The 12,887-nt window shown below is 43.4% G+C and overlaps 1 protein-coding gene across 1 annotated transcript in view; it reads left to right on the forward strand.

The window, feature by feature from the left end:
- Positions 1-10,334, forward strand: part of DGKG (diacylglycerol kinase gamma) — a 134,742-nt gene extending 124,408 nt beyond the window's left edge. The window contains exons 25-27 of the mRNA XM_063132328.1: positions 716-836; positions 3,769-3,829; positions 9,460-10,334. Coding sequence (XP_062988398.1) covers positions 716-836; positions 3,769-3,829; positions 9,460-9,558 — 281 coding nt within the window. The 3' untranslated portion in view covers positions 9,559-10,334. The remainder of the gene's footprint in view (positions 1-715; positions 837-3,768; positions 3,830-9,459) is intronic.
- The last annotated feature ends 2,553 nt before the right edge of the window (positions 10,335-12,887 follow it).

Genomic DNA, 12,887 nt, shown 5'->3' on the forward strand with positions numbered 1-12,887 from the left:
ATGAATGGTACAGCTTCCCCCACAATGCCTTTTACTGTTTTTATTATTATTATTATTATTATTATTATTATTATTATTTATTTATTTATTTATATAGCACCATCAATGTACATGGTGCTGTACAGAGTAAAACAGTAAATAGCAAGACCCTGCCGCATAGGCTTATACTATTGTATAATATTTATTATATCCATATCCCACCTTTCCTCCATGGAATTCAAGGCAATGTCTGTGTAGTTCCCAGGCAGTCTCCCATTCAGGCATTGACCAAACTCAGACCTGCTTAGCTTCAGCACAGTTACTGTATCACGTACCTTCAGTCCACACCTTGGGAATGATACTTCCTTCTCTCACTGGCAACACCTCTCCAAAAGGAGGAGTCTTTGCAATCTGGCTACTTAAGATTCTGTTTAAATGGAGATACCAAGGATTCAACCAAGGTTTCAACCAAGGATTCAAAAGGTGAAACAGATTACAGTTCCAATTCCCATGTGGATCCTCTCTCTCAGTCCTCCCATGATGATGATTGCTTGATTGATGATTTTATTATTATTCTCCTTAACCTAGTAAAATCTCTAAGAGGCTTAAATACAAAAATATCTTTTTAAAAAATACTGTTCAATAACACAATATAACAGTTACAACTTTTGGCAACAGAAATAAATAAATAAATAATAGACATGTTCTACTAATATGTTCACCTTTCTCTCATTAGACCTCAGTGATCAACTCCTGGAAGTTGTGGGCCTTGAAGGGGCAATGGAGATGGGGCAGATCTATACTGGACTGAAAAGTGCTGGCAAGAGGCTGGCCCAGTGTTCCTCCGTCACCATCAGGTACCCACCCTGGGGCTTAGTCCCACCCAACATGTTTTTGCCTGAGCCTCCCGAGAGCTCTGGAGACTAGTGATCATGGCACAAGCAGAAAAGTACCATGGGAGCCTCCAGCATCTCTTTAGGGTTGTACACACTAGTATCCTACACAAGCACAGATCTCTGTCTTCTCTAGTTTATATTCTATATAACATCATAGAGCTGAGGAAGCTACAGGGCCCGTAAGTCTGCAGGCAGAAGAATGTGCTACATTTATGTGGGAGGATGGCCAGGAGGTCCCACACACCCACACCTGAGTCCTGTGGAAAGAGTGAATAAGATGAGTGGATGAGCTAAGGGGAAACTCTTAGGGGAAGAGCAATCTGGCTTTGGAGGTGGTGGGCAGCCATGTCTCCTGGGCAAGTGGCCTAGGGGAAAGGCGAGCAAGGAGCCAACTGTTGCTGCAGCTCCAGATGCTTCTTCTGACAGGAATTGAGGCTATGTTCTGCTTATGAGTAAGGTCCTACTCACAAGTGAGTGCCAATTCATACCTATCCAGGGAGCAGGAAAAGGGTGTGGATTGGTCCACTATCTATAAGAAGCCGAAAAACAGTGAGGGGATAGTGGAAGCATATTGCTCACTCCAGGTTTTTGTGGACACTTGGGCAAGGCACCCTCAATGGATCTCCTCCCTCAGTGAATCTACCTTCTTGCTGCCATTATCACCAGCAGCTATTGCTCTTCATCCTCTTTCTCATCACTGCTACAGCTTCTCTGCTTGACAGGCAGGAAGCCAATGAGTAAATAGGCTGGGGCACCTGCTGCCCCTCCCTCTCACCACCTCCATTGTCTGGGCCCCAATAAGAGTCAGGTGAACAAGCAGATTGCAAAGGTAAAGAGGAGGAGCAACTCCAGGGGTTTATTGTGGGGTTGTACTGGGTTTGGGGCCTCTGGCAGGGGCCCAGCCATGCCTACCTTTGACGCCAGTGCTGAGGAAGGACCTCTTGAGCTTCTCTCAGGTACAGAAGAAGACTGGAGTTGAGGAGATGGAACATGGCTGAGTGCCAACATTCTTTGGAGGCCTTGGGCAAACTGGCTGGGGCAGGCAGACAGGCAGGAGAAGCTCCTGCTCAGCCCAAACAATCTGTGGTCGGCTATCTCCAAGGGGCAAACTATGTAAGATGCCTCAATGGGGGCTGGGGGCTCCAATGGCAGTGGGGTTGTGAATCCCTTTGGGGTTTCCAACAGAACCAGTCAGAACTCTAGAGGAGCTATTCAAGGTGCTGAACCCATTCGGGCCTGGGGTTCAGCACCTTGGATAGCTCCTATAAGCCACCAGCCTCCACGGAGATGCTTAGTTGTTTGTAGCTTGTCCTTAGTGGGATCCCCACCCACCTCCTCATAATGCAGCTGCAGAGGCTGCAGTCTAAAAGCAGAATATTAGAGGAAGAGGAGTGTTATTATCTTTTCCCCTTTATGGTGTTTCCCTTCCCCAAAAATCTCCCCAATTGTTTTTTTCCCTGAAGGTCAAAAATATAGATAAGTTTAGCTTCCTGGAGCTTAATCTATTCAGTTCTTACCCATTATAAAAAAAATATGCTTTGCTTTTTAGCCCCAGCATCTTTATTTCTGATTCTCAGTTACACCTAGAATTTTGTATTTGTCCTTAATGAAGAATCTGGAATCGTTTGGATATTGTTTCCACGTTAAGCTGCCCTGAGGGCATTTGCCAGTTGGAGGGGTGTTGTTGTATAATTTTAATTAATAGATAATACCAAATCCATTCTTCCCTAGATTTATCCCTTACACTATGAAATGTTTCCATCCCTGGAACTGATCTGCTACCTGTATGGATGGAATCATTCAGCCTAGAAAGTATGGTGCCATATTATGCAAACAGACAAAGGGCCCGGCTTTTTCAGATCTTTTTTTCTTTTCTTTAAATAATCTTGGTAGCTATGTTGTTTCATGACATCCTGATCACATCATAGCAGCTCTTGCAAGGAATTCACATTTCCTCACTATTCAAACTGCAGTTGCGATTGTGCTATGGGTTGTAGAAATTCCTCTGTCAGTTACTTCTTCGATGCCTACAGCCTGATGCTCACTTTGTTTACTCAGCAATGTGCATTATTTCAGTGACATTTACTGCTTAGAATTGCAGACAAGCAGCCCACTCCTATGCCTGTTCAGTCAAACTTAAGTTCCAGTGAGTTGCTCAATGGCCTTATAGGCCCCTTCCAGCTCTACTATCTGTGATTCGATGTACATGTAGGTTGCATTTTCCCCTCCCTACATTTGTGTATCCCCTGAACCTCAGCAGATGGGATGGGATCACCTTTGCCACCTGACAAGCTGGGCCACATGGGATCCACTAGACCAATCAGGTGAGGAATCGGAAACCTGAAAAGGCCTGAACTTTGAAAGATCCTCTTTTGCAGGGCAAGTTCTTTGTTGCAATCCGGAGAATCTCTGTTATCATTAAAATTAAGTTTCCAGCCCTCATAGTTAGAGCCATGAAAATGGTGTGGCAAAAAATCCTAAGGGGCCAAACACAGCGATATGTTTTTTAATTAGAACAACAGCAGCAGCAGCAACAGCCCTGATTCATTGCACATCAAGAGTTTCCTAGAAAAAAAGTGTAATAGCCACTAATGGCAGCTATGCAGATTACAGGTTCACATATAAATTAAGTAAATTATGTCAAAGAGATGGAAGGGATCCATGCAAATTGCCTTTGACCCTTGCACCCCTCAACAGGTTGCTTAGCCATTGCATTTCCGTTGTGAGGAAGTTACCTAGAGGTCCTAACCACTCATCACACAAACAGTGTAGGGCAAGGTCATCTTTTGCCACAGACTCTGTTATTGGCAGCTTGCAGCAAGACATAGTCCTGCCCTGACTTGCCCACTCCACTCCCGTAATGTTTACACTGTGTCTTGTTTGTGGGTTCCAGGACGACCAAGCTGTTGCCAATGCAGGTGGATGGAGAGCCCTGGATGCAGCCACCTTGCACAGTGAGTAGTTGAACTTCCTGAAAACGATCTGGGGTATAGGGATAGAGCTCACATATGTGTGTATACCTCTAGAGTCTGACCTACAAGTGGGACCCACACCTCAGTAGCTGAGCCTGAGAAAGGGCTAAAAAAATTGTTTAAGCTTCTATTCCAAATAAAAAGCAAAGAAGTAAAACAGCAAAGATCCCACTCACAATTTTAGAAGAGGGAGATATGCTGCTTCTGTCTCCTTTGATGTCATATCCATTCAAAATATATTTGTATCCCTAATGGAAAATCAAAGGAAAATTAAAGAGAGAAAGATCTATGGTTGTTGTACATCATTATGGAGATCATTGGAGGCCATCAGTCAATGTATCTTCAGTGTATCCATGCCAGTGTCCACCATCTGAAGATCAAAGGAGGATGTGTTAGACATGTTAGAAGAACAGTATGAAGCACAAATTGTCCTCTGTAATCTGTGAATGGATAGAGCAGAATGTTGCAAAGAAGCATTTCAGATTAAAATAAAGGATCCTCAGATTATATACAAATGTCACCAGTGGTCAGGAAATTGCAGCAATAGGAATATTTTTCACATTGGTCATTTAAAGGCTGGTATAGCATTTATTCTGTTTCCGCAAGGGGTACAACTGTACAGCTACATGAGCTGATTCCCCCTGACAGAATAGCACTAGTTTCAATAAAATCTTGGTAATTGGATAAAAATCATCCCAAAAGCAATTATGCTAAGAACCAAGGGATTTGGTTTTGTTTTCTGGGTGATGTTGGATACCAGCCCCTTCAAGTTGCTTTGAGGCCCTAAACTTGTGACAGAGGACCAGTCAGACAAGAAACGTTTGAAGTGCCTTCCTGAGGAGCCTGCTGCTTCTTAGCCATCTTGGGGGGGGTGTCAAAATCCTTTGCACCCTCCACAGCTATCCATAGGGCTTAATGATTGGACTATCTCAGAGCCATCTCCAATTCAACAGGTATTCCGATAAGCAGCCTCACTCGTTTTACAGAGAACTGGACAGACTTGTCCTTTCTTTCCCTGAAGCAACAGGTTTAGGGGGTGGAACTGTGAGCAGAGCCTTTCTTGGCAGTGGTTTCATCTAGTCACAGGAGGGCACTTCGAATCAGGCAAAACAGGATGAAGAAATGTCAGTCTATATACCCCTTTTTCAGCAGAGTTTGGTTGTTTATTATATTTATATAATGCTCCCCCCACACACACAAATGTCAAGGCCTCAGAACATGGTATCATGATAATAAAAACCTAGAATATCTTTACCTGGCTCTGAAAAGATAATCTTGTGGGCACCAGGTGAGCCTCCTTGGGGAGGGCATTGCATAAATGGGGTGCTGCAACTAAGGGATGGGCAGAAAGCAGATCTCCAGATGTTTTGGACTTGAACTCCTAGTATTTTGGAGTTGAAGTCCAAAACATCTAGAGACCTACCTTCTTCCTCCCCTAACCTAAAGGACTAGGAATGTTCATATAGGAAGAGATGCTCCAGCTTTTGATACTCTGGTGCCAAACTGTTTTGGGTACCAATCGCTGATGGCTTAGTCATTAGGAAGGAGTTCACCACCACAGCTGAGCAACACAACTATTTCAAACACTCCAGGAACACTTTGTCTTGCTACCTGATAAGGAGGGCCCTTTTCCATACATTCAAGTGTTGTTTAAATTGAGAACACTCATCAGCATTGGCTGCATCTGAGTACTAGAAAGGAAATCGCCTTTCTCTCACTAGTGGGAGAAAGAGAGCACCTTGGCCTAAATGCACCATTGAAAGTCACAAGCAAACAGAAAGCCCTGTATGCCTGGCTTCTGTGTGCTGTAGAAATGTAGCTTATTGTAAGTACCTGGAGGAAAAACGACCAAGCTGGGGATCTGTTCCAAATGAAATAGTAAGTGGTGTAGGCTTGTATGAATAATACATTTTCAACCGATCACAGTTAGATAATGCTTGGGAAATGTTCTCTTCAGTTAAGCTGGTGGGGGCTAGGGCAGTATCCAGCCCAAAGCACATTGTGCTAGGGGAAAGCAGATTCTGAACTATGCGCAAGAGGAGAATCCAACAAAAGTTACATTTGCACAACTGTGCATTACACTTGCACAACCAGTTGTGCATCTGGTTGTGCATTGCTGCATGCATAGCAGAAAGATTCAGCGGAGCTCCGCTAGCATAATTTGAATTTGCAGAATGACACCATTGGATACTGCCCATGATCAGTCATTACTGGGAAATACTGTAATTGTAGAGTACTTATGGGAATCACCATCTCCATTCAATCTACCAGGAGTGTACCTTCATTAGCAAGGATGGGGAATGTTTGACCCTCTAGGTGTTGGTGGACTGCAACTTCCATCAGCCCTAGTCCTGCATACCCAATGATGGGAGTTGCAATCCAACAACATCTGGAAGGGCACACATTCCCCATCGCTAAGCTCCATCTAGGTGTTTGCCTCTATTTCTGAAAACTGGACATGTGATTACCAGAAGCCTTGCAAAATCAAACCATCTCCCTGCCACCCACACTACCCTATTTATTCTGGAGAAATTTCAGTTGATTTGAAACATTCCACAGCTATGAAGGAAACTGAGTGTAAGGTCCTAGGAAGTCAGTCCAACCACCTCCTCCCGGACTCTCACTCCTTCCACAATTCCTCCATGCAACAATTCTGGGAGGTGGGGAGGAGGTCCCATCTTCTACTCCTGCTTTGCTTATCCTTCTTGGCACTTCCCAGTTCTGTTTCTCCCACTTCTGTTTCTTCCACTGGTAGAAAGGAAAAGGGAGCCTCCAATAACCCAACTTCTGCAAAGGTGCCTCAATCATGCTTGTTCCTCCTAGAGAAATGATTTCTCAGAGTGAGGCAGGGGGCGATCCACTCCTCAGGAAAGGGTGACCATATGAAAAGGAGGACAGGGCTCCTGTATCTTTAACAGTTGCATAGAAAAGGGAATTTCAGCAGGGGTCATGCAGCACCTGGTGAAAATCCCTCTTCATCACAAGAGTCTTGCTACCTGATAAGGAGGACGGATTTTGTGAACCGCCCAGAGAGCTCCGGCTATTGGGAGGTATAGAAATGTAATAAATAAATAAATAAATAAATAAGAGTGAAAGCTACAGGAGCTATACTAGAGTGACCAGTTCCAAAAGAGAGCAGTGCTCCTGCAGCTTTAACTGTTGTGACGAAGGGGGGATTTCACCAGGTGCTGCATGCATAGAAATCACACCTGCTGAAATTCCCTTTTCTATGCAACTGTTAAAGATACAGGAGCCCTGTCCTCCTTTTCATATGGTCACCCTACATCTCCTCCCTCCCTACCTCTCATATGTACTGAGTAAATTTCCTCCATTCCGTGATCAAAACTCTGTCTTCTGTCTGCAGTGGGGAAGGACTAGAATTCCTTTCAAGTGTCATATTTGTGTACCTTAGCCCGGGATTCAGAGGGAGTTGCATTGGGTTAACTCAAGCACTCCAGAGCAGGGGAACCCAAACTTTGTGGGCACATCTGGAAATTTGAGAAACTGCTGTGGGCACCACTACCAAACTACTCCAAGGAGGATGTGGCTAGACACATAATGGCTGCTGTGTGGGCCTGGTTAATCAAAAGAGGTTTGGAGGGAAAGAAATAGTGTAGCTAGAGGCTGGGAGGGAGGGGGAAATAGCACGATGAAGGGATGAGAAAGGGTGAGGCTGGAAACAAGGAGGAGGGAGAAACAGCGAGGTAAAGAGGTGGGGAGAGAAACAGCAAGGTGAGCGGCTGGGAGTTGAGAGAAATAGAACGATAAAGGGGTGAGTGGGAGAGAAAGAGCAAGAAGGCTAGGAGTTAGGCGGAGAGAGGAAGAAGGAGGCTAGGGATGAGGAAGGGAGAGAAAGAGCAAGGAAAGGCATTGGGTGACAAGAAAGAGCAAGGCTATGTATAATTGCTAGAAAGTTGTATTTTCATCATATATAGACAATTCATATGTATTCATTGCTATGGATATATACAAACCCATGAACAAATATTTTTAAAAATGGGGGGGGGGGTCAAAAAAATTTTTGCAGGTGCCCCATCCACCTGTTGTAGACAACTTTGTGAGTGCCATTGGAGGGCCTCCACTGGTGCCCTGTTAGGGACCCTGCTCCAGAGCATTGCCTCTTTTAAGTCCAGGGTAAGGGGCTTGATCTTTGGGCAGCACAGAGTCCTAAACCTCCCTTTTATGTTGTCAGATTCTGTCTAGTGCAGCTTACTGGGTTTGTGGCTCCCTCTTTAATTCCACAAAAGGTCAACCTAGCGTCTTCCAGGCATGTTTGACTACAACTCCCATCATCCTCATCCACCATTGGCCATCCTGTCTGTGGATGCTAGGAAGTGTAATCCAACACACCAGTTTGGGTAATGCTGCAATAGGGTGGCTATATCCAGTGAAAGGGAAAGATCCCATCCTTTGAATAGCTGTGTAGGAAGGAATTTCAACAGGTGCCACTTTCCCCCTCTGCAAACAACTGGCAAGTGTGAAATCATCTCTTCTATACAGCTATGCAAGGTAGAGGAGCCTTGTCTGGTCTTCATAGCATGCAGGCATCTGGCATGAATGGAGGTTGGAGATTAAAGGTGGTGAACACTGAGGTTCCCTTAACAACATTATATCAGGTAGCAGAAAACTCCTCCCCTCCTCTTAGCCTCTTGGCATAGCGGCTGTATGGAAACAGCCATTCTGTAATCCTGATACAATGAGGAACTGTTGAAATAGCTGGGTATGTGCAGCCAACAGAAGAGAAGATTAAGGGCAGACATGATAGTGATCTTCAAATATCTGAAAGGCAGCCATGCAGAAGATGGAGCAGACTTGCTTCCAAGAGCAGGACTAGAACCAATGGGTGGAAGTTGCAGGGAAGCACATTTCAACTAAACATTAAGAGAGACTTCCTAATGCTAAGAGCTGGTTACCTGTGTGCTTCCAAGCCTGATTCAAAGTGCTGGTTTTGACCTTTAAGGCCCTAAACAGTTTGGGACCAAGTTACTTGAAGGACCGCCTTCACCCATATCAGCCTGCCCATACTTTAAGATCAGAAAGAACGGCAATTAGGTTGGTGTCCACACGGGAGAAGGAGAGGGCCTTCTCTGCAGTGGCCCCAAACCTCTGGAACAAACTCCCATTGGCGGTCTGCCATGCTCCATCCTTGCAGGCTTCTTGAAAGGCTTCTTAAAAACATTTTATTTTACCATGGCCTTCCCATGATGAGTATTGTTATTGTTGTTATTGCTGCTATTGTTGTTCCTGTTGGTTTTATTGTTTTAATTGGTATTTTATTGTGATCAAGTTTTGTTGCTTTTAATATTTTTAATATTTTATAGCTTGCAATATTTTATGTATTTTCTTGTTGTAAGCCGCCTTGTGAGGGCCTCTGTCCTGAAAGGCGGCCAAGAAATTTTAAATATATAAAATAAAGAGCTCTTTGACAGAGGAACAGACATCCTCACAATTTAAACAAAGGCTGGACAGCCATTTGCCAGGGATGTCGTAGTTGCCTCCTGCATTGTAGATCCTGCATTGAGAAGAGGGGGTGGACTAGATGACCTGTAAGTTCCCCCTTCCTTCCAACTTTAAAATTCTGTGGCTGTTTGTTTCCATTCTTATGCTTTCAGATTAAAATTACCCACAAAAGCCAAGTGCCGATGTTGCTAGGACCTCCCCAAAAGAGCAGCTTCTTCTTCCTAAGGAGGAGAAACCGAACTCGAGACTAAACGGCAACCAAGGAAAGAACAATCTTCAGAAGCAACAGTCCTCAATTCCAGTGGCAACCACACAGAGGAAAAGCCTGTGGAAAAGAAACCTTCATCCCTTCAAATTTCCTGGCTTCTGAATCTGCTTCGGAAACATCAGTCAGGAGGCAGCATTATGAACTCTTAGTGGAAAATAACAGGGTTAGCGTTCGGCAGTCGAACTGAAATAGCGGTGTGGGTTTGTATATACATGCACACATAGCCACATTCTCTAAATATCGCTGGCAGGGATAACACTAACATTGCTGGTTCAGGAGGATTTTTCTCTCCTACAATGCCACAGTCCAAGGAGGGGAAACTCTCAACTGCTCTGGTTGGCCCTGTGGTGAAAGCTGGGACTCTTCTGAGGAGAGCTGCTCTGGGCAACCGTGAATTACGCAGCCCTGTCAGAAAGCAGACAAACAGACATGGAAACAGCATGTCTGACGTAGCCCCTGCCGAGGTGATGTGGGAGCGTTTCCCTTTCATTCGGACTCCCTAGAACCCCTGAAGTTGCTGTTGAAGCATCAGACGTGGCAAGAAATCAAGCTCTGCTTATTTATTTATTTTGAAAAAGTACATCGGAAGACATTTGGCATCTCGCTGTACTGCTCTTGTGTTCAACCAATCCTATACTTTATTAGAAATGTTATTTATTTATTTTTCTTAGTTTAGAAAACATGGGGGAGATGAGAAGGGAAAGAAGGAGCACATGATTTTTCCAGCTCTTACAGCAACAATGTCCTTTGCTAGCTGTGTGTGTGTGTGTGTGTGTGTGTGTGTGTGTGTGTGTGTGTGTGTGAGTGAGAGAGAGAGAGAGAGAGAGAGAGAGAGAGAGAGAGAGAGAGAGATGGTTAGGCTTTCCATTTCAGAAATATATGGATGCAGAAAGCAATTTTTGCAAAGAGAAAGCCAGAAAGAGTGAGGTTGACAGTAAAAGGCAAAGGCCTTCTTTGTTTTTCTTCTTTTGAAGTATTAGGCAATCTCAGCGTATTTTAACTGTATGAATACCAATCACAGTTTGGTATGATGACAACCTCAGCAAATTTGGGGGGTACTTAAAGATTCGATATAGGCCTCACCTCTCTCTGTTAATATTTTTTGTATTTTCATTTCACTTTTGGAGGGTTTTCCTTTCCTTCAGTCTGAACCCATAGAAGACATAAGAAATTTTAAAAGGTTTCCCCAGCAGCTTCAGTTACGAGAGAGCTCTTTTGAACTCTCTCATCATGGGACTGGTTTCCTCCAGTGGCAAATAATGTGAGCTGAAGGATGGATGTGTTACTCTAACCTGAAAACATGGCAAGGATTTAATGCAGAACCAAATACAAATTCCATGGTACGCATTTGAATACTATTAGAGGTCAACTTGATCTCATGATGAAACTTAATCAAATTCAGAGGTCAAACTAAAGAGCTTTTTTCATGTGTTTGTTTCTCTAAGAACAGCACAGAGAAGAACTCTAAGACTGCAATCCTATACACACTTACCTGGGAGTAAGTCCCATTGAACTCAATAGGACTTACTTCTGAGTAGACATATAGGACTGCACTGCCCAGGACTCACAGACATAAGAGAGTAAAATGGCCATACTTTAGATATGAAATGAATAGCTAAGTTTCCTCCTATGCTTCCATTCTCTAGCTCTTTCTTAACTGCATGGATCATCAGTCAAATTTTGAATTGGACAAAAGAAGAATGTGGCATCCATGTTGGGTTTTTCTCAGCAGTATCCCAGATGCCATCTTGGTATGACCACCATTTTTTATTCAAGGGAAGATGGAGAATGGAATTAATGAACAGCTTGAATAGCCTATAGCAGAACTATTCTTCGAAACAGATTAATTATTGGCAATTGGGCCTACAAAAGAGGGTGTTTATTATTACATCATCAAAGGAAAAGAGCCTGAGCCAAGAAGATTTTCTTAATGTAAACTTCTTCTGTGTGAGATAGTATCTTTGTCAAATTTTGTTTTGAGGGCTCTTTCTCCTGACTTAATGCTGCCCTTTAACTACAAAAGAATAAGGAAGTATTCATTGACTTGACTTGTTGGGTGACAAAACTATGTGCAAGGCTCTTCTCTGCATATCCAGGACAAAAGAATGTGATCTCCGATCTATTCTTTAAAGGTCTGGAAAAAGCTAATGGCACAAATCCATCTACTATGCCTATTTTTTTAACTGTTTAAATAAGGAGGAAGGTTGTTCTCAGTTAGTGTAGTTCTTTCTACATGCAGTCATCTCGCTTCACCTAGAAGGACCTTCCCAAACCTGGTGCCCTCCAGATCTGTTAGACTGCAACTCCCATCACTCTGGGAATGATGGGAGTTCCAGTCCAGCATCTGGAGGGCACCAGTTTGGAGAAGGCTTCACTTTAAAAGAACTGTATCTAACACTTTGAATATGGTAGGAAATCTGGTGGAGATCTTGGCATCCTTGACAACGTTGCTATATTTTTCATAGATATATCATATATTGCAGTCACAAACTGCACAGTGCTGAAGTTTTTTTTTGTTTTTTGTTTTATATGAGAGTAGCATGATGATTGTGCAAGAGGTACATTGAAGAACAAGCTGTAATAATGATTGTGCAGGTTAGTTCTTAGATTTGGAAATGTGTGGAGTTTTCCCCAAATAGGGAAATGTTGGTCTCGTGGTCTCAGGGATGTTTGTGCCCCACTTATTGTGTTGCCTCTGTGAAGCCCTGTGGCAGCAGCTCTCACAGAAGGAGTATTTATGCCCAACAGACCATGTGTCCATGTGCTATTATTATGCGGGGCAGAAGATCCCCTATTGGGCTGTCAATTTCATTATCCTGCCTATTTCCCTTCCTTCCTTTCCATAACTCTGTTTCCTCACTGCTCTCTTCATCTTACTCTGAACATCTTTGTTTCAAAATAATCTTTGTCCCTTGTCTTTCCTTTAATTTGCTTCTTTTCAGTTTTGGTTCTTAACCAGAATGACCAAAATATCCATGATGCAAAGACAGCATATAGTCTTTTCTCAAATATATTTTTCTTCTGCTGTTGATTTGCTCTTTGGTTTTTGTTTGGTTTAATGGCTGTACAGTAAAGAACAAATAAGAATCTCTCCCGAAACCCTTGCCTTTGGGTTGCCAAGTAGAAAATCAGCCCAGGAGGAATTATAATGTCCTTGAGGGTTTCAACTTAATTGCAGCTACATCTTAGGCCATCTTATCAATTTGGTGAGAAAGCAAAGAAGAGGCAGCATTTAGGTACTAGACATTTCAAAATCATAGACTAGATCCTTGGGAGGGGTGATTACAGTGTGAACGTATCTATATTTATTTA

This window comes from Elgaria multicarinata, chromosome 8 (assembly GCF_023053635.1).
Source record: "Elgaria multicarinata webbii isolate HBS135686 ecotype San Diego chromosome 8, rElgMul1.1.pri, whole genome shotgun sequence".
In the NCBI taxonomy this organism is placed as follows: Eukaryota; Metazoa; Chordata; class Lepidosauria; order Squamata; family Anguidae; genus Elgaria; species Elgaria multicarinata.